Genomic DNA, 20875 nt, shown 5'->3' with positions numbered 1-20875 from the left:
AGGATATTTAATCTTCAAAAATATTTAAGGAAATTAATTGCTTCACATTATTATAGCCTAGAATAATTTTACTGAAATGGAAGAGCATACCTTTATGATGTGTACTTCATCCTAAAATTACCATCTTCCAGTTTAAGGAAGTAGAAACAGTAACAGTCACAGAAATTCAAATTCATTACCTTGGCTAGCTCAATCTTTAACTCTTCTTTTTCTTCTTCAGAAATCACATTGGTGAAATCAACATCAGTGACCACATCTTCATCTGCTTCATGCAAAGACTGGGTTTCCAATAGGCCTTAAAGAGTTAAAAGGTCAAGACAACCGTTATCAATTATTTCAGCTATGATACTGACCTCCCCTAAAATCTAAGAATGATACAATATTCACCCACTACGAAAAAAACAAAGAGAAACAAACCAACCTCTTCCTGCTAAAGGTCATTTGGATTCTGCTCCTCTTTGCTTCTGAAAAGCTATTGGAAGTATCAGATGGTAATGTCTGCACAGAAGCAATTTAATATGTGAAATAACCACTCATTCCCAGAAAGCTGTCACCTTGGACCCCACTAGTCCCTGATGAGGCATTTCCCTGACTCTAACAAGACAGAAGAAAAAAAGAAAAAAAAAGAAAGTTTTTTCTTCAAAATAAGAAAGCTGGTTAATGTGGATCACTAATGTGAATAGGGGCAATAGTATACTGAGCAATATAGGAAGTATATTACTGAGCCAAATTTGCTTTACAAGTACCTCTGACTGCAGCAATCTGAGAACCTTACAGATGTACACAGTTTGCAGAAGGAAATGCCATACCTACTGTTCAAATTTTCTAGATGTTAGAGAGGAGCATACCTTGATTGCTCCTTTTAAACCTGTTAAGGGTGAACAGTTATACTGGACCTCCAGTTACTTTCTTCTTCTGCATGTCCAAGATCAGGATCAGTATGTATGATAACCAAGATAAGCACATACATAAATGTTTGCAAGTCCCGGGCCTGTCTGGTATAATATATATAGAGGAAATAAAATATAACCTATCTCCCAATCATTCAGTAAAGAATGACTGCTAGGGTTCCAGCCATTAATAGCCTCTCGTTCTTCACTGTCTGCAAACAGAGCAATGCAAAACATGAGATAGCAGAAAACATTTTTGCTTCTCTGGAACTTGTTTTAAAGTTCTCAATCTGTTTCTGTTGTGGAAGAAAATTCTCCTCTAGGCTACATCTGGGACAACACTCTTCCCTGTATTTCATTTCTTTAGCAGGGTTAATCAGCCATCTCAGCTGACTCCTGACATCCGTATACTGCTTAATACAGGAGAGAACAACTTCTTTCCCAGGTCCACAGAGGCCTGTATACTCTATTACATAAAGATTAGAATTTAACTTTGTTAAGTTTTGGCAATAGGGAATAGAGGTTACAAGCAGCAAGTCCATAGTACTCAACAACTTGAAGTTCAGTACTTAATATTTTCATGCAGAAAGCAAAACTCCCCCCAGCTTTTCATCATTTCTTCCACATAGAGTCCCCCAGTGCACCTGGATTTCCTCCTATTTAACAGAACAGAACTGCTTTGATTCATACCATCAACTTTACTGCAGAGCACAATGTGGAGAACTCAGCCTTGTTAATCACAGCCTCCCCTGAGTGGGAAGATAAAGAGCAGCAACACAGGTGCTGAACCCCTGCCTGGCACCATATGCAAGAATAGAACACCACCCTTAAGCACATAACCTTCTAAAAAAACATGAGACCATACAGAAGTAGTCAATACCTTAGCTATTACCCAAAAAGCATCTTGCCAGGAAAACCTAGTTTGCCAAAGCCACAACAAAAGAAAAGCACATTTATTCACTAGGAATACTCCCAAATCACCTTTATTAACATCCCTACATCCCTAAACATAATTGCTGTTCAGTATTTGTTTGAGGATTAATAGTGTTGCTATGGGAATTGGGCTAAACTTAGTCCCCTTGGTCTTGAAAGCAGTCTCTTTTTTCACGGATGGAGGAGCAGCAGTACAGGGCAGCTCTTGGAAACACCAGGAAGAATCTCAGGGGCAACAGGGTTAAGGCTGAAAACCCTTAAGGAAAGTCTTGGAGTAGATGTGAGATGAGGCTATCTTGGAGCAACTGATACTTGAGCTAAAAAGAAGGCAGATTTGTGCTCAGGGGACAGCATTAGTTTGGGATCAGCTAGGTAAAGAGGGCAGAATTGCAGGACAATGGTTAGATAGATACAGAAGCCAACACAGGCTAAAATCACCAGACGACTGGATAACACTTAACTAGACCCAATGGTCACGACTGAACTGAAATTACAATTCATTCCAAAATAGCATATGAATGTCAACCTTCTGCATGATCCTCTGCAACCTTATCCAGTGCTAGTCCCAATTCTTATCTCTTGCTTCTCGTCCAAGTCCTCTAAAATCAAATCTGATCCTTCAATCTTCACCTTCTTGCTCAAGACACTACCAGAGTCCTCCCTAATGGTCACTGTTCTTCCAGAAAGGCTTGGCTTCAGTCACCTCACAGTTCCAATCTGAACATCTCTCCACCATACTGTGGGTCGCAATCTTCTTTCAGCCAGTCTTGGTTCCGAAACTTCCTCAAATGAGCATTATCATGAGCAACTTACTCTCTCACTCTTCCCTTGCTGTTCTCTGTCTTTCCTTCACCACCCTTGTTTTTTTCCAGTCACACCTAGTAGCTCTCAGCCCTGGACTTCACCTTCTGCTGCCATTCCACTCTGTGGAGGACAGTTTCATTGGTATCCTCTCATGACTTATGACTGATCACTTTGGTGCCAGACCAGGTCTATCAGCACAGGTAGGTGTTTCAGTTCTAGTGCAAGGTCACCTGAACTTCTCAGTCTCTTTTCCCCACTTGAGCTACCGAAACTCATTTCTTGAATCTGACATGGTTTAGTGGTGGACTTGGCAGTGTTAGGTTTATGGTTGCACTTGATGACCTTAAAGGTCTTTTCCAACCTAAATGATTCTATGACCTGAAAACATCTCTTCACCAGTATCTTGGGCCTACCCACGCAGACCACTTCTCTAATTTGACTGTCTTAGTCTTCAGTTTAGGAAAGGGAAGAATAAAAAAACTGAACAGGAAGAAAACAGGCTTCCTAAGGTAGAAGAGATCTCAACTCTTCCCATCTATTGAGAATGTAAACATAAAACTCCGTCCCTGTGATTTATAGCCTAGAGAATTTAGCATCCACAATTTCAAACAATTGCACAGCAAAGTATGCAGGCAAGGTTCCCAAGACTTTGATCTTCTTAAGTCTTTTTTTTTGCCTTTTTTTTTTTTTTTTTTTAATTTATGTGCCTGTCCCTATTTCCCTTCTAATAACCAGAGTCCTGTATTAGATTTCAGAGTTAGCAGTCTCTTAAAACAAGTTTAATGAAAACAATCACTTGGTAGAGAAGATTTAAAGTGATTTCACAGACAGAGATAATGCTAGATTAGCTCATCCTTTTATGAGGTATCAGAGAAACCAAATAGGGAGGCCAAGTCATTCATAAAATCTGTTTTACAACAGAAAAAAAAATGTTCAGGTTTGTACTTCTGAGCACCACAGCACCCATTCCCCCAAAGCACATCTTCTGTGAGGTTCCTACAGCACCTTACCCAGGAGGAGTTCAGCACAGCATCAGGAAGAACTATAGTACTAACTTGATTCAAGGAAGCCAGCCACCCACAAGACGCAAAACCACAGGAAATTAGGCTATTGACATTTTCCTACTCGTAAGACAACTTGTTAGTTTTGCTGTTTCCAAGGAGAACAGGAACCTGCAGCAAAATTCACACCTATATATATATATGAATTGGTAATGATTTTGGTAGTAAAACAGCTCCTATTGCTACTATTGCTGACCCCAAAATATTCTCTCACCTTCTACTCTGTGCAGGAAGCACAGCCTCCTCTCAAACTTCCCTGCAGGGTCCTTTCAACTAGGCAACTTGGGGAATATACTTTTCAGACATTGGTTATAGATGCAACAAGTATAGACGCATAATGGAATACAAGAGCTCAGTGGGATTGCTGATGTCTTAGGCACGAGTAATTCTTTAAGAATCAAGGAACAAGGTAGGACCCTTTTTAGTGTGTTTAATCTAGCTACGCATTTTGCTAAACACACTTAGTCTAACCGTTCATGAAAACACACACAAGGATGAGTTGATGCAGCTAAATGGTTAGAGCTGAGTCCTGGAATCTATTTTTTTCTACGCTATATAGAAGAGTGACAGATTTAGGCATCTAAAAGCCAGAATTTCAAGATAACACATTTTTGTACTTCACCATGTACATTCAATTACAACAATTATGTACTTAACCCAGAAAAAAAGAAATCTGCACTTTAGCAATGCAGACATTCATCTGTGCGCATGTACAGACATTCAGTTTATACATACAGTTGCCGTAGCTGAGCACGTAACACAGCTCTTCTCTTTAGTTTCACACTTCTTCCTTTGGGGGTAGAAGGAACTTAACTGGTTTCCAATTCATCTGGAATTAAATATCTCTACATAGTATATATCTATATAGATAACTATATATCTATGCACAGTCATAATGTATCTACAGTTATATAAATAATCTGTAAATTTATCACAGAAACTAAAATACAGAATGGCATTTTAATCAGATGTCCAAGGCAAATCTTTCCTGCAGCATTGTAATAGAACTTTTACAGCGTGCCTCAATTTCCATTTGCTGATCTCTACACAAACCCCATCTTTTATTTTAAATTTAGGCTATCTTAAACAATAGTATTCAAATGATCATTAGCTGCTTATTAAACTAAACTTGTTGGGGAAGTTGGGAATCTGGTCAGGTAACATTTCAAGGCTCTGTTTTCCCAATAGCTTACTGAAACTACAGAGAAGTTGTAAAATTCATTTAAGTCACTCTTTCTCCCAATTTACAGTATTAAGGAAAATATTACTTACTAACTCTCAGTTAAGTCTCCTTTTGACAAAATATTGGAAGCAAAAAATTTCAGTGAAACATCTCCCAATGGCTAAATTGGTTTTCCATATGAAGTGACAAATATATGCCTGGTCAGAATCATTACTGCCAAATTACCAACTGGTTTTATATGCAGGAAACTAAAGTGGGTTTACCTGCATGTTCACAAAAGTAAGGACACTAAAAGAACCTACTCTACTAGGGTTCCTACCCCTGATTATTAAATTTAACTGACTTCACTGCACTGTGACTTACAGTAATTCTAGAACTGCAAGATAATCTGATACTCCCCAGACCAATACATAGCAATGTTTTAATTCTGCTAAATAAAAGTCAAGTTCTATGTAGTCAATGGCATTGCTAAACCAGCAACAATAAGCAGAGGGGTTACAATTAGGACATTATTATGTTTGAAATGGAGCATAATATAGGTCCACCAGCTCAAACTCAGACTACGGTTGCATAAATACAAACTCGTTCTCTGCTAGTTAGCCACGCCAAATTACACAGCTTATCAACTCAGGCACACTGATAACATAACCTACTGCTCTGGAGCCTTAAGCTAGGACCTCTGCTTTGGATGACATTTGCTCAGAGCTTATGGGTATCTCTGTGCTGTGCTACACTGCAAAGACAGCAGAACATTTCTTGCAGTTACCGCTTTCTCTCTGTAGATAAGACTAGTAACCCAAATTCTACGGTCTGCTGTTAAATCTGATTTAATGCAAGGAACTGTTTCAGCATTGATCTGTACCTGTGCTTATGTTTGCTATTAGAACTGTAGGGATGACAAATTAAATAAGCCACTTGGAAACTACAGGACCTGTAACTGTTCCACAAAATTTAAATTAACCAAACAATACAATGATAAATCCAAGACAATTTTTTAGACTCACTCAGGTATCTGAAGGTTAACTGGATGAAGGTGTTTTAATTAGTGCTTTTTATGTATTTTCTCCATATTCATCTCAGGCTCATGTTCTAGAGTATTATGTATCAAGCTAATTCTTGTATGTTGGTTACCTGTGTTAAAAAAACAACAACAACAAAAAACCCAACAAAAAAAAGCCCACACTACTGGCAGTGATGTCTGATCAACTAACCATAATGACATCAAAATTAAAGGCAAGAACACCAAATTTCTGCTTTGTGTAGATTTTCTGACATTTATTTCAGGGAAATATATAGATGATCCTTTATTCTAACAAAACAGTTAGGAATAGAAGCCCTTTTACTGCTCTATGTTTTTGTTTCCCAGCCAATTAAAAATAGCATGCCTACCTTGTTATCTAGTATTCATATCAAACAGTAAGAAAACATTTTTTAATTATATAGACCTTCTAGTAAACAAAATGACATTACAGCTTCTTTTGCCATATCATTATAGTGTAGCTAACAGCATAGCAAAGTATGCAGATGAACTGTTTCTTATATGAAATTCAAAACCACTTGTTTACAAATTTAAATTGCAGTTAAGTCTTCAAAGGGATGAATGGTAAGCAGAACAAAGGAACTGTCCAGACATTGCATTACTGACTTTGATCTTTTTTATAATGTAGTCTTAATGCCAGATATAGAGATTAAGGGGGAAAAAGGGGGACTAGAAGCATGTTCAGTAAATTACTAAACTGACCAGAAAAACTATTAAAAATTGCAAGGATGTCCGGTACCATATTTGCCACTCCGAAGTTATTATGGGAGGATCCAAACAGGAAAATATGCTTTCATTTAATCCACCTAGAAAACAAACTACTTGAAGGAAGATCTTCCCTTCTGTGTTTGGTTCTAACTGTGGAGAAGTCTGAACTGCTTGAGCCTAGCAAATACCATAGAGCCTGCCTTTCTCTTAGAGGACTTAGAACAGAAGGAAGGTTGACTTCAAAACTATGACTGGAAAATAAACTCAGAGGCTGGATTCATCTTGGTTCAGAGAGGGAAGAACTCAAGATGCACAGGTCATGTGGATCAAAAGTGTAAACATTAAACAAAACTGTGGATTCTACTTCCTGCAATCATGGGGGCTCAATCTTCCTTTTTCTCTATGTATGCTCCTTGGAAGAGACATATGGATTGCCAAGTGTCTTCATTTCCTCTATCCACTGGGCTTTGGATTGGTAGTGGTGGAGAGGAGAGGAAGAGAGTACAGCTTTTGAGTGTTCAGGAGCTCTAGGATATAGTCTACCATCTCAGAATAAGTGTTCCAGTCATCCTGAAGCAGCTCATTGCAGACCTTACTAAGGCTTTCCATTCCATCTCTGAACCCCTGCAAAACCAGGCACTAATAAATCTATCCATAGCTGTGAGATAGACTGGCAGGTTTCCAAACAGAGGAACGCTTCTATTTGAAGCTCCTGGATAAACAGCCAGTCGTAGCGTGCTAATTCTTTTCTCTGTTTTAGTAAAATAAAAAGAAATTAATCATACATTGAGGATCTGTGTTATTTTTCCCCCAGAAGCCACTGACACAGCTGCCAATCTATGCCAGTGAAGAGAGACAATCTACACACAAATAACTGGCAGAAAACAGACTCCACAGCTTAACCACTGCACCAAGAAGCCGTACCATTGATAAGGAGTTTGATAATCATCCCGAAGACAGAAGTGCAATGGATAAAAGTGAGAACAGCAATCATGGAAAAAAAGTATATATCCCTTACTAAAAGCAGGTACCAAGCTTCAACGTGAGAACTGATCTTCCAAACAATTATCTGAAATGTCCAGAAATGCAAGGCATGATCTTATACAGTTTATCCAATAGCCAGCTCTCTTTATAAAATAATAATCCTGCCTGCCTGGGGAAGACAAGGGCGACATTGCTTTCTAAACTGTAGCTATGGAAATACAAAGCAATTGTTGTGAAGTGTAACAGTTTGAAGAGAGCAGATGCCTCTTTCTATTATGTCAATACTGAAAGTAATGACAGCATTGTACCACTTACTGTGCATTCTTTGATCATTCTGCACAACTTTCTGTGAGGTCAAGGGTAAGAAAATGATGCCACAAGTGGAAGGGTTATAATTTCTTTTTCTTTCTTTAGGCAGAACAGAAAAAAAAAGAAAAAAGATGAAGTCACGATGGTATAATAGGGAATGAGAAAGTGGATGACACTGAGTCACAAAAGAGACTTGTTCTCTACAAATAAGGTACTCTAGAAACTGTAACACACTGTATAAAACAAATGAAGGAATAAAGCATATCTAATCAAACGAGAGAAAAAGCAATGTAGGGGAAGATAAGAGCTATGACATGGAAATGTTGGCAGTCAGAGGTGGAAGTTGTCAGTCACATTTCTTAAACCCACCCTTTCGTACTAAAAATACATGAAGGTACATTTTTCTCATCTCAGAATAGATAGGCACCTTGGGTCCCATCCTCAGCTGGTAGAAGTGACTGTGATCCCATCAATTGTATAATTAAGCTCACATATCTGCTTGACAATTGAAATCACAGAAACTTAATGGCAGGATTTAATAACCTTTCTTTCCTATGAAAGGATCAGTTTATTGTACTTTTCTAAAGCCAGGTGCGAAAGAATATCCCTAGATAGCAATCTAACTGCAGTATAATTAAACTCACAAGCCTCTTCAATTAACTTCCAACAAAGTATCTGTGCTGCAAGAAGTGATAAAATTGTATTTTTAATTAAAAAATAAATTCTTCAAGTAGCTATAATTTGTATCCTTTAGATCACAACACACCTAGCTAACAAGATCTTTATAAGTCTAATTTAAATATGAGCAAAATCCTGCTGCAGCCAGCAGGCTGCTTGCTTTCCCCACACCCCCATTCAGCTATCTCAACATGTGAGGCAGGTGCGTCACTTTTGATCCTGTAAACTTACTGGGAAAATACACAGGAAACAAGTTATAATTGGGTACATGACAGATTCTTTATTCTCTTCAGGCTCAAATTCATTATTCCCATTGCTTTAATACAGATTATATGTCTTGGCATTGTTACATATACTAAAATACACATTTAGGAATGCTGAGAGAGAAGGGACAAATTATCCTCCCCTATATCTTCTCTATCTCTCACATTGGGAGAGTAAAGATTACAGTTTTTAAGGACAGGACTGCCTTTTGCATACTGCTTGGCACAGAATATCCATGATCTGTGACTAGCTTTGTAGACACCATCATAATTTTAAATTAACAACAATAAATCACTCACTAAGTTGGGATAAAGGCACAGTTCCTTTATGTTTCTTTATGTTAGACTATGTAAGAGCTCATGACCACCAAGAAGAGGCAGTGAATGAACATGTTCCTCAGAGGAGGCATGTCTTGTGTCTGTCCATCCGTCTGTGTGTGTGTTGCCATTTTTTAAGCACCACCTGCTCAATTTGCAATACCCCTTAACTTGTTCACAATTAAGACTAGCTATTTTGCACCAGTGCACTTTTGCCTTCCTAAGGAGGGTCATCTGACAGTGTAGACTTCCTCCGGGATTCCCTTAACAAACTTGACTTACTCTTGGATGCATCCGCCTGCAACACAACTGCATTCCCATTTAAAACCAATAAAACCAAAGTTATTTATATTAATACTATTTGAAAACAATCCATTTTACTAGAGACAAAGGCCATGTATTCCCTTGCACAGACCCTTTGTTAATATAAAACAAATTTTTATTTGTTAAAACAAGTACTCCAAATATATTGAAAAGCAGTTCTAATTTGTGCCACCTTGTTTCTCGCAAATGCAGTGCCTTGCAGCTAGGCAGTCATTGCTGTGGTGGGTTTCGCTGATAAATCTGGAATTTGGAGTTAGGGCGATGCTAATTCTCTGGACGAAATACTTCTCGATCAGAGTATCACCATCTAGCTGGGGCTGTTCAACTCAGTTTCATTTGGTTTTCTCGCCAGGTTTTTTGCCAGCACCCTGAACTGTCAAATGAGGCATTTATTATTCTGCTTTTAACGTTAAGCTCCATGTTAAGGCCTTCAGAGTTTTTGGCATCATTAATTTTGTGGCTTTGCCCAGCCAGTGTTTTGTACCCTACCATTACAAAGAAATGTGTTTGCTTAGTGAGGCTGTGGGTGGAGACATCTGGGGTTCAGGGCCCTGGATATCTGTGAAGTTCCCATAGAAACAGGTTTCTTGGCCCTTCCTTCTGTTGGGTAGAGTTGGAAGACAGGAGGCATTGTCTCTGCAGTCTGCCTGAGTTACACAAATGACCGTACTGCAGGAGGGGAAGCGATTTATCAGTCCAGGAGACAGAGACTGGCACTTCCAGACACACTGTACTGTCTCAGTCTTTGAGGTCCCTGATTTCCCCTCAAATAAAAGCCAGAATGACAGCTGTCACAGAGAGTGTTTTCTCCTCCTCGACGATGAGCCCTGAACCAGAGGGTCAGCTTCTCTGACAGCTGCTCTGAATACAGGTAATGGCAGGGCCATTGGTAAGAGAAGAGGTTTAGGCACATGGCACGAGCTGCTACACCCTCGAGGCTGAATTAGATCACACTCAGCAGCAAGACCTCAAAACTCTACCCTACTCCATGCAGATCACGCAGTCTGTTATCGTGCCTATTGTAAGTTCAGTGCCTTAAGAAGGTCTACAAAGAGGACAGAAGACAGTCCTTGTCTTTTCTTTGCTCTTCTACTACCTTACATAAGATTTTTCCGAGGATGGTGTTGCAGGATGGATATAACACAACATACTTTTCCAAAATAAACCAATATTCCAATGCTTGCATCTCTGCTAACAACTTCCATTCACGTCCTCATCCCTATTCAACTTAATTGTTAAAATCTTATTGTCTCTTACCCTTCCTCTGTCCTTGAGTCCCACGTGCAGCACACAACTATGACCAGAACACTGCTGCTCCCCTTTCAGGATGGGTTCATGCTCTGTATTCCTGTGCAGACCTGGACACAAATGAGCAGCCTTCTAATTCTGGATCTAGGTCTAAATCTAGTTCCTATCTTTGAACTTCTCTTGAATGGGTACAAACTATTATCATTACATACTCTTCTTTACTCCTTGTGTTTAATGCAGACTTCACCTATATTGCTCACTGTTTATGCCTCTCGATTTTTTTCAAGGAATTTAAAGCCACAAGGGGAGACATATTTTTTCCTCTACATGTAGTATTTGACTTGCAGTTTCCTGACAATTTGTTATTTAACTCTGCAAAGACCTTATTTAAATCTTCAAAACCACATTGTGATTCAGTTTATATGAATGACATTATTCAGCAGTCTTTTCTTTTTTTTTTTAATCAGTGAGACTGTTCAAGTAATTGTTCCTTCTTCACCATCATCTTTTCTTAGCTATCAAAGCTTCCACACCATCTGACCCACAACATGACCGAAGGATTTACTCCTGCAAGACCACATGGCTTCACTGGTTCTCCACTATTCTCATATGCACATAACAATGTACAGCACTGGTTAGATAGTTTAATTACACGGCAAACATCATTCTCCCTGATTACGACTTTGATTCCTTCCTCCCACAATAATAACTTAATAGCTGCCATCTGCCTATTAAAATACTTTGAGCAGAAGATAATCTTCTGTTCCTCACATAATTGCCCCTCTAACTCTGTAATGTACATACATTTTACTTGTCTCTAAGGAAAATCTGGTTGTGTTTAAATACAACTACCTCTGATCACTTTTTAATGAAAATTTAGCATGCACCAACCCAGCAGAGAAAGAACATAAACATTTGAGGCCTTCAGAAGATATTCTAACTAAACACATTGGCTCCGCATCATTCTCTAAAAATCTGTCAGCATTTCCTAGAGTGACCTACCTGTGATCTACTCAGTAAAGAACATTTTAATTAAAAAGTGTGAAACATAGAAAGATAAAGCACCTAAAATGCCTAAGCCAACATCATCACGACAAGTTATTACTAAACCCACCTAAAGCACAATGAAAACAATTATTCCAAGGAAACTATGCAAAAGTATTTTAAAACTTTACGAGGGTTATGAGCAACCTTTCTGTAATCACAAACCTACACCATCTTAGTTCTACCCAGGTGGCATGGCAATTTCCTGCCGGGGAAACTGGTGAAAAGAGAACACCTGAACAAACAGGTGAATACAGAAAAACCTAACTCTTTACTGACAAAGCAAACATGGAAAGCATCAGCTCCCTTCAGCCACCATTTATAAATATTTAGAATATAAACTGTACAGCCTTTTAAATCCATATCATACATAGTTTTTAATCATGCTTTCCATACTTTACTTACAATTTATAAATTAGTAACTTCAATTATTAGGCAATTATTAAATACAACTTTGAAGTGTGGCACAGGTACTAAAGAGAGACAACTTAGGTATTTGGATGGCTAAAGAGGAAGTGTGTTTCACAAGTTAAAGCAAAACCCAGACAGAAATCAGATGGTACAAATGGAAAGAAAAAACAGAAGGAATAGTTCTCAAAAGAGGATGAAATAGTTGGGGCAGGATCTGGTCCCCTGGGGCCTGGGAAAGCAAATAACTTCACTGACCAGCAAACAAAAGTAGCCCTTTCAGTGAGAAAGCACATGAAAATAAACTGCACTCCCTGCTACAAAAACAGTTTGTGCAAACACTTTTTACTGGGAAAACCAACACCATAGACACTTTACGCTTGCATGAATATAAAAAATGTGTTCAGAGTGTAATTTTATATCTCTCTGCCAAAAGCGCCACTAGAGCCCTAGTTCCTGTGTTATACTAAATGCTAATCTTGTGTTTGCATTTTGAGGAATCTGTTGTTGTTAAAAGTACTTTAAATTCTATTATCTTACAAAAACAATAAAAGTCTAATGTTGCCTTTAGAACAACAGCAAAGCTGAAAAGTGACTGCTTTCCATTACACATTTAAGTACTGTCACTACTTTAAAACACTCTACTGACTAGGTTCTTGGTGGACAGCAAGGATAACTGCATGCCGAGGTAAATTAGTGGTGATAGCAGGAAAACTTTACAAAAAACAAACCCCAGAAGACCAACAAAAAAAAAATCAGAAGTAAGCATTTTTCCTGAGAGCCCTCCCTGCTTCAGAAGGAACTGACTGCTCAAGGCATACTGTTACCTCCCCTTTTCTGGAAGCGACACAAAGCATTAGACCGCCTTCTGATCTTTATACCCACTACCTGCTTCTCCAAACTCCCTGGATTCTCCTTCAGTGACTAGAAACACAAAGATGTAAAAATTGCCCAAGATCTGGATCCCTGAATACATAGTTCCTAAGCATTTGAAAGCCCATTAGTTGGACAAGATACTAAATGAGAGAAGCTATTTTAGCTGGCCCCAGGATATACACACATAACCATGACTTCTCCTTATTTCTGTAAACGTGTCTTTATAAATTTTACTGCTGTATTATTCTTATTTGGTTTTTGTAAAAGCCCTGGCTTTCAGCTACAAAAATGAGATGTCTTTCAGCAACCAGCCTTACATAAGAAAACTTCATGACAGATAGTGTGGAGACAATACCAAAACTTCCAGTATTTTATGCGACTATTTGCAGTAGGAACTTTCTTGTCTGCTTGGGGATCCAAGAGTGGATTCTTCACTTTACCATGCCATTACTATAAACACAATACTTTTTTACTGGAGTGAGAAAGAATCAAAAAGTTCAAGAAACTCTTGCACAGAAGTAATTAACAAGAACAGCCTTTTAGAAGCCCTTTTTACTATCCAGAGAGTTTAAGTCCTACAAGCACAGAAAAGGTAAAATGTGCCAAGCAGGAGAAGGAAAATGGAAGATTCAGTGTAAGACCTTTATCATCATGGTAAGATGGCACTTGAGGCAGTATTATTTCACGCATGTCACATTCTTTCATTTGTTTGTATCTTGCATTGATAAGAACATTTGCAGAAAGATCCTCACTGATGACATTCTACTTCTTTTTACAAAGTGAAAGAGAGAGGGAACAAGACACAGCACAAGAGAAAGAAAAGGAGATTTAGTGCTACAGTTATCTACCTGCAACCCTTAACCACGCCATGGATGTGGTAGTGTAATGATGATAGCCTAGTTAGCTATCATAATAAGATTTTGATTCACGGATCTCAAAGATGGCTAAGCAGCATTACCTCTGTTCCAGAGAAACAAACAAACCAACTAATATGCCCAAGGTTTTGGAGAAGGTTAGTGTGATATCTGATATTAGAATTCAGATTTGTTGGTCCCCTCTCATCATTTCTTGTACACAATAGGTTTAGAGAATGCAGCAGCCAAAATGCCCAGTTTAGAGAGCAGTGATATGACTACAGCAGACCACACTTCTAAAATTCGGCACCGCAACCGCGCATTTCTGTGAGATACAAATAAAACCATACAAAACTAGCCCGCCCTGATCTCGTATTTATATATTACCTGAAGAGGTATTTTCTGATCAGTAGAAAGATCTAATTCTACCCTTAAAACACTTTCTGAAACAAAGGCTGGCCACAGTCTTTCTAAACCCAAATTCCAGGACTACCTAAAACAAGCTACTAAATAATATGTAAATTTCTAAATATGGCCACGTGAAACATACTTCAACCCCTCTGCAATCTTCTGACAAGTTTGTGCCACATCCTTGACCTTCAAGCAGCACATGGCCTAAGTAAAGCACCTCAGAAGTTCCACGTGTTTCTGTACTGTACTGCACAAGTCAGCGAGGCACATCAGAACAGCATCAGCAGATTCATCTTTCCACTAGTGCACTTGAGAACACTGACAGAGAGCAGGCTTGCATTACAGTTGTGCTGCCTCACAGTAGGACTCATACCAACAGTCCTGTGAAAATAAGAAGATACAGGAGAAAAAATAGAGCGAGAATTTTAAAATGTGTTTTAGGGTTTGATGTGTTTGGTTTTGCATGCTCCGTATTTTTTATCTTTGTGGTTGTAAAATGGGCAAAGTTACAATGCTTCGTAAGACTGGACCCAGATTTTAGAGGAGGTATCTCTTTTACATCTCTTTTCCAAATCCCATCGTATTTTATTCTCAGTTCTCATGTGTAGCATGAAACCACTCACATCTTCTCAGCCTCAGCAAACTGAATTTCATCCTGTGACAAGTATCATAAAGCTGAAAGCAGTACAGGTTCAAAAGGGTAAAACAGAAGCAACTGCATTTGATTTCAGACATTTGCTTAAAATCTGATATATGCATGGAATGACTTATTTGATATATTTTCCCTTCTTTCAGTGTAAAAAGGATGAAAGAGCAATTATCTCGAGCTCTGCACACTCTTGTTAAATATTTAAAAATCCTATTATAAATTACAACCCTACCATTTTCACTCGACCTCATCTTCACGTGATCTTATTAACAAGGCAGCTGAGATTTCCATCATGCAGTCAAATATGCAGGTTATCACTGGCTGGTTCAATGACCCCAGTATCCTCCTGACCCTTCGCAAAGTCCTCTCTCCTGCTTTCCACAGCGGGGCAATGGTGAGCTCCAAAGGACAGTAAGGAGACAGCACAAGCCCCTGGTTAACTGGAGTGAACCTTGAAGCCTCAGGAGCATGTACCGCCAGGCACTTTCCTTGCAAAGATAGGTGGGGAATGTAGATGCACTTCTCACAATGGAAGGAACTAACAGCTGCTGCTGGGCAAGAAAACTCAGGTTCCCTTTGCCTCATCTTTCCCATTTTCTCACGTGTATCAACACTGACCAACCTGTGTGCTGATGGATTTACCCGAGTAGAGGGATTTTCTTCTCATAGAGCAATTACACTAAATCAGCCCCGAATCACTAGTTTTACTCAGCCATTAGGGGAAAAGTGAACACAGAACAAAACAGTCAGTGCTCCTTGGTAAAGCCGCCAACCTCAAACATGAGGCTACGGAAGATGCTGCCCTCTCCAGCACGCCTGTGCTGTGGTGTGATGGCCACAGCACTGCTGCTGCAGTGAAGTAACCAACATCTCTGTGCGTTCCTTACCCCTACTTTCCCACGTGAGACTGACTCTCTATCTGGATTCGTATCTGCATTAGTAACCACATCAGTAGCTAATGAAGAGAAACGGCAAGAGAATGCTGACCAAGCTGCCAATGCCCTGTTTTGGTGAGTCTTGTACACTGTATCACAGGTAATGCAAGATCCCCTCACCACTGCCTCCCACCATGGAGGACCATCTGACTGTGAGGTGACAGGTGCCGCTCTGGCAGGGAGAGGGCCACTGGGCTACTGCTGTGACTTCTAATGATTTTCTTCTGATCATAACCTCCAGCCAAATGGCATGTGCCCAGGTGCTGCCTCTCTGCTCTGTAACCTCACATGCCAGATGCAACTGGCCTGAGGATCACAAACGGAGCACCTCAGCTGCAACAGCAGAGGAAAGCAGTGCCCTGCTGCAGGCCTACAGGACACAGACCCCAGGGAGCAATCATCTAACTACAGCTCTCACCACAATACGTTACAGGTGTATGCATAGCCATGGCAAGCTATTATGGCTACAGTGCACAACTAGCAGAGGATGTAGGACATCTGCCAAGAACAGCTGTAAGAAGAATTGCCAGGACAGGGAGATGCCTCAAAAACCCTTTCAGAGGCTGGAAGTGCAAGAAGCTGGTTGAGCTACCTGGGTAGGTAAAAGGGCAAAGAGCAGAAAGCTGCACACCAAAGCTTTATTGGGGTAAGAATCAAGACAGGACAAACCAGAGAAAGGAGGAGGTATGATTATAGCTGGGTACAGGAAAAAAAGGGAGAATTATTGCAAAAGGAGAAAGATGTATTAAGAGCAAAGCTCCAGTGTTAAAAGTCACATAGGATTCTCAGATGAGAGACAAATGAAGACATCCATGGTACTGTCAGTATTAGGGGACATTCACAGTTTTAAACTAGAAAGCAGGATAGTCAGTTACTCATTGTACTCCAGGTCCAGATTATCAAGAGTTCTGATTTTCTTGTCTTTCAAAAAGAAACATTGTTCTTCAGACTTCCAAACTTTTCCGTTTAAAAATGACTGACAGCCATAGGAAGGAAAACAAATATGCTCTTACGGAATTTTCAGCACCTAGTGTAAGTATAGCTGGTGTGTTCCCAGATCAGCTAGCTCTGGGACCATTAAGAGGAGAAAGGGAACAAAGATAAAAGCACCCAGAGGCTTAAAGATACAATTTATGCAAAGTACAATTTATGATTTTTATTACACATATGAATTTGTTTACATGGAACAAATGGTTATTTCTTTAGAAAATAATTTTAACATTCATTACTGTTACTTTCTGTCTGGTAGACTCTCATCTAGTTAGCATGAATGCTGCAAGACATATTCAATATACTTAAGTATACTAGTAATTTCATTTCAGTCCATGAACTCGCTCTACTGCTTTAAGATAACTGTCAGAGCATTTAAATTTCACAGTCTTTGGGGCATGGACAGATGTTACATTGTGCCTTGAACCACACAGAAACTCCTGGTATTAGCAGTGACCTGTACGCAGTACCTTGATAGGGTTGCATGCAATAATACCTCTTTTTTTGTCCACAGTTGCATTAAGATTTATAAGGTTGATTCATGCTGCTAGGTAAAAACGCTGACAAAATTTACTTTCCTGCTCTGAAGAAATCTACATTTTATACTTGCATGTGTGTATTTCTTGAATGTGAAATTGATCTACTCAGGCATAGTTTCCCTTCAGAACAACATAAAGTGGCACAAACAACACAATTATGTAGAAAAGTCCTTTTGAAAAAAATATTTAAAATGTAAAATATGAGAAATCTGACAGCGCTTTCAAATTTACAGCTTTTACTTTGTCTTTTCAATTGGAATGCAATCCCCCAGCAAAGCACACTCCAACAAACCAGTCAGGATGCATTTCTATGTGGGCATCTACAGGTTCCTTAGAAGCAATTCATAAACTCATTAAAACATACACACATTTCTCCTGCTGCTTAAGCAGATACTTGAAGTGGGTTTTCTTCCCAAGCAAATTGCTACTGTTTTGTTAGTAACGTCCTATAACTATGCTCTGCAAATTGCATAGCAGGGCTGAAAAATTCAGATTTCTGGCCAGTGCTTAGATGTACTTAACTGAATTCAACTGCATTAGAGACATACAGGTTAAATTCTTTTTGCCAGCAAGGCTCCATAACTGCTGTAACACGCACTGAATTAAGTCTAGAAGACGGACATTTTGGAACAAAAGTTTGCTGGCATGAAAATACCTACCAAAAAATCTTAGCTTGTACTGCTAGTGTATCAAAGAAAGATTTTTTTCAAAGTAATGGGAAACTGTTCTGAGCAACTGTAGAAATAAAATCCACAGGTGAAAAACAGAAGAAAAAAGTCACTTAAGAATCAAGTATAGCCTTGAGAAGTCCCATATTTTTGTCAACTAAATTTCAGATTAAAAAGAAAAAAAAAAAAAGAAAAAGCTCCTGAGCTCCTGCATTGTATGCAGAAAAATGAAGGGCTAAGAATCCCTAATTAGATAAAATTAGGCAATATAAAATGCTTTTATATTCTCTCACTAGCCAATAGATAGTCACCCAGAAGAAGAATTTATTAAAGACCTGTGGCAGTAACAGACTTGCTGACCAAAACACATTTATTGGCTTGAATTTTTAACATGTACTGAGAACATATTTACTCATCTTACTAGTCAGGGAAGATAAAAAAAAAAAAATAAATCACATGCATATATACCACTATCTGGCTAATTAGAATCAGAGATTGTTTTCCATCAGTTCTACAAAATAAGAAATGATCAAATCCTTTACTGTATGAAGTTCCTGGTTAAAGAATAGGAGCTCCCACCGTAGTATCTGTACAGACATATTCAAAAAAAATAGTCTAAACAACAACCTTAGGCTCTAATCTTAATAACTGAGTTTTAAAAACCCCGGCAACTGTGCCACCGATCAATTTCTTTTCCCAGTCAGCTTCAGTCGTGTATCTATTAGGATAGCACATACAAAACACTTTTGTCAGAAAGGCTTTCTCCTTCACAAGCATCATGAACTCAAATTTCCCACTGTATTCCTTTATGTACAACCTCATTTGCAATCATTTGCCTCTTTTATGTCTATTTGTTCAAGACAGTTTTTAGTTATTCTGGAAGGTTATTTTGTCAGTTAATTTCAAGGAGTATATGTCTCCCTCTTACACATCTCCCCGTTTCATAGATGACATAAAATGGTTTCTAAACATTCTGCTTTCGAAGAAATATTTGTACCTCCTGCTTAGTACTCACTTATGGGCATGGGTGGGGAAATCGTGAGGTTCTTCAGAAAACAGAAGCAACACTTATAAAGGCGAGCAAGATCTGTGTATGCTAAATACCTTAGGTTGACTGAAACATCACCTAAACCTTGCATAAAAAGTTTCTTCTGTTCCTTAGAGGCCAATTAACTTTACTCAGAAAGAGAGAGGAATAGCTAACTTAATCGTAACTGTTGCAATAGACGAAGGAAACGTTGGCTTTAAATTAACGAAAGCCGTGTTTGCAAAACTGCAGAAATGCTTTGGCACATGCAATTTTAAGCTGATCTCCGGGGAGAGGTCTGCTGGAAGTCCAGCCGCAGAGTCCCCGCTGCGGGAGCCGCCCCGCCGGCAGCCTCCCAGGCGGAGAGCTGCGATTTCGGGCCGGCCCGGCCCCGTCCCGCCCCCCCCTCCCCGCGGCAGGCGGGGGCCGAGCCCGACGGCAGGACTCGGGCGGGCACCGCACCCCGAACCGCTTCAACCAGCCCACGAGAGCCCCAAACCCTGACGGGAGTAACTTAACGGCAAGTTGTAAGGCGGCTGCTTGACCATGAAATGTTTAAAACCAGTAGAAGGAGAAAACGAACGTCAGCCCCCAAAACAGGCAGCAAAATACAGGCAGCCGAGAGGAGCCCAGGTCGGGGTGGAGGACAGGGCGCACGGCGAGGACGCTCCGCGGGCCGTGCCGGGCCGCGCTCCCCGGCGGAGCCCGGGGCCGCGACCGCCAGCGGGATGCCGGGGAGCCTCCCACGGGTACCGGGCCCCTCGCCGGAGCGGCGGGCGGTGCCCCGGGCGGCGGCTCGCCCTCAGGCTCCCCCCGCCGCCGGGCACCTCCACCGCCGTCCCCGCGCGGGCTCGGCCCTCCCCGCGGAGGGAGCGGGCAGCCCCCGGCGGCGGCAGGGACGGCGCCCGCGCGTCGGCCCGGAGTGTGTCTATCACACGGAGGGCTCTGTCCGGACGAGACTCACCTTGTGCCTGCGGCTCCATGGCGCGGGGGGCTCTGCCGTCCGCCGGAGCCGCCGCCGCCCCGCGCGGACCCGCGGCTCTTGCGGCGCTGACGGCCGGGCCGGGCCGGGCTGTCGCTGCCGCCGCTCCCCTCCCCCGCGCCGCGGGAGCCGGGCGGGGCGGGCGGCGCCACCTGCCGGCCAGGCGCGGGCAGCGCCGGCGCCGCTCACCTGGGGCCGCCCCCGCCCCGGCCCCCGCCCCGGCCCTCGCCCCTCAGCGGCGGGGCCGGCCCCGGTGAGGGGCATCGGGGAGCGGCGGTGGGACTCCCGCGGCAGCAGAGCCCTGGAGGGATGAGGGGAGGGGGTGGGGGGGTGACCGCGAAGCAGAGCCCTTCGCGGGGTAAAGAGCCGCCCGAGCCGCTGCGATTTCGCCCGCGGGGAGACGGGCCTCGCCCCGCGGCCTCCGGGGCGGGCTGAGCGCGCTCCTTGTGGTAACTACAAGCACCTTTGGGAAAGGTCGCATCTGCTGGGGCTGCAAGCGAGGGGAACGGGCCTGCCAGGGGGCTGTGAGAAAGGGCAGCTCCTCTTCAGTGCCCTTCCCCTGCCCGCTGACTGGCTGTACGGTCTCCCGTTTCTTTTAATGTGAAAATCTAATCTTCAATATTGGACTCGGAGGCAAGTGTACAACAAAGCTTCCAGCCTAAAGGTCAAAAGTAGCATGGGTAGCAGAGTTTATCTGCCCACAGAAACCTGTGGCGTCCCAAGGGCAAACCTGGTGTCGTGCCCCTCTCC

The 20875-nt window shown here is 41.2% G+C and overlaps 1 protein-coding gene across 3 annotated transcripts in view; it reads right to left on the bottom strand.

Moving 5' to 3' along the window:
- The window catches only part of TPD52L1 (TPD52 like 1), a 58172-nt gene extending 37944 nt beyond the window's left edge, over positions 1 to 20228 (bottom strand). For all 3 annotated transcript variants that reach the window (XM_074862426.1, XM_074862427.1, XM_074862429.1), the window contains exons 1-2: positions 20108 to 20228; positions 180 to 295 (exon numbers count right to left, since the gene is read on the bottom strand). In XM_074862426.1, coding sequence (XP_074718527.1) covers positions 180 to 295; positions 20108 to 20126 — 135 coding nt within the window. In that variant the 5' untranslated portion in view covers positions 20127 to 20228. The remainder of the gene's footprint in view (positions 1 to 179; positions 296 to 20107) is intronic.
- Positions 20229 to 20875: the final 647 nt, after the last annotated feature.

Source organism: Strix uralensis, chromosome 3 (genome assembly GCF_047716275.1).
Source record: "Strix uralensis isolate ZFMK-TIS-50842 chromosome 3, bStrUra1, whole genome shotgun sequence".
In the NCBI taxonomy this organism is placed as follows: domain Eukaryota; kingdom Metazoa; phylum Chordata; class Aves; order Strigiformes; family Strigidae; genus Strix; species Strix uralensis.
This window is presented reverse-complemented; position numbering and strand designations above follow the sequence as displayed.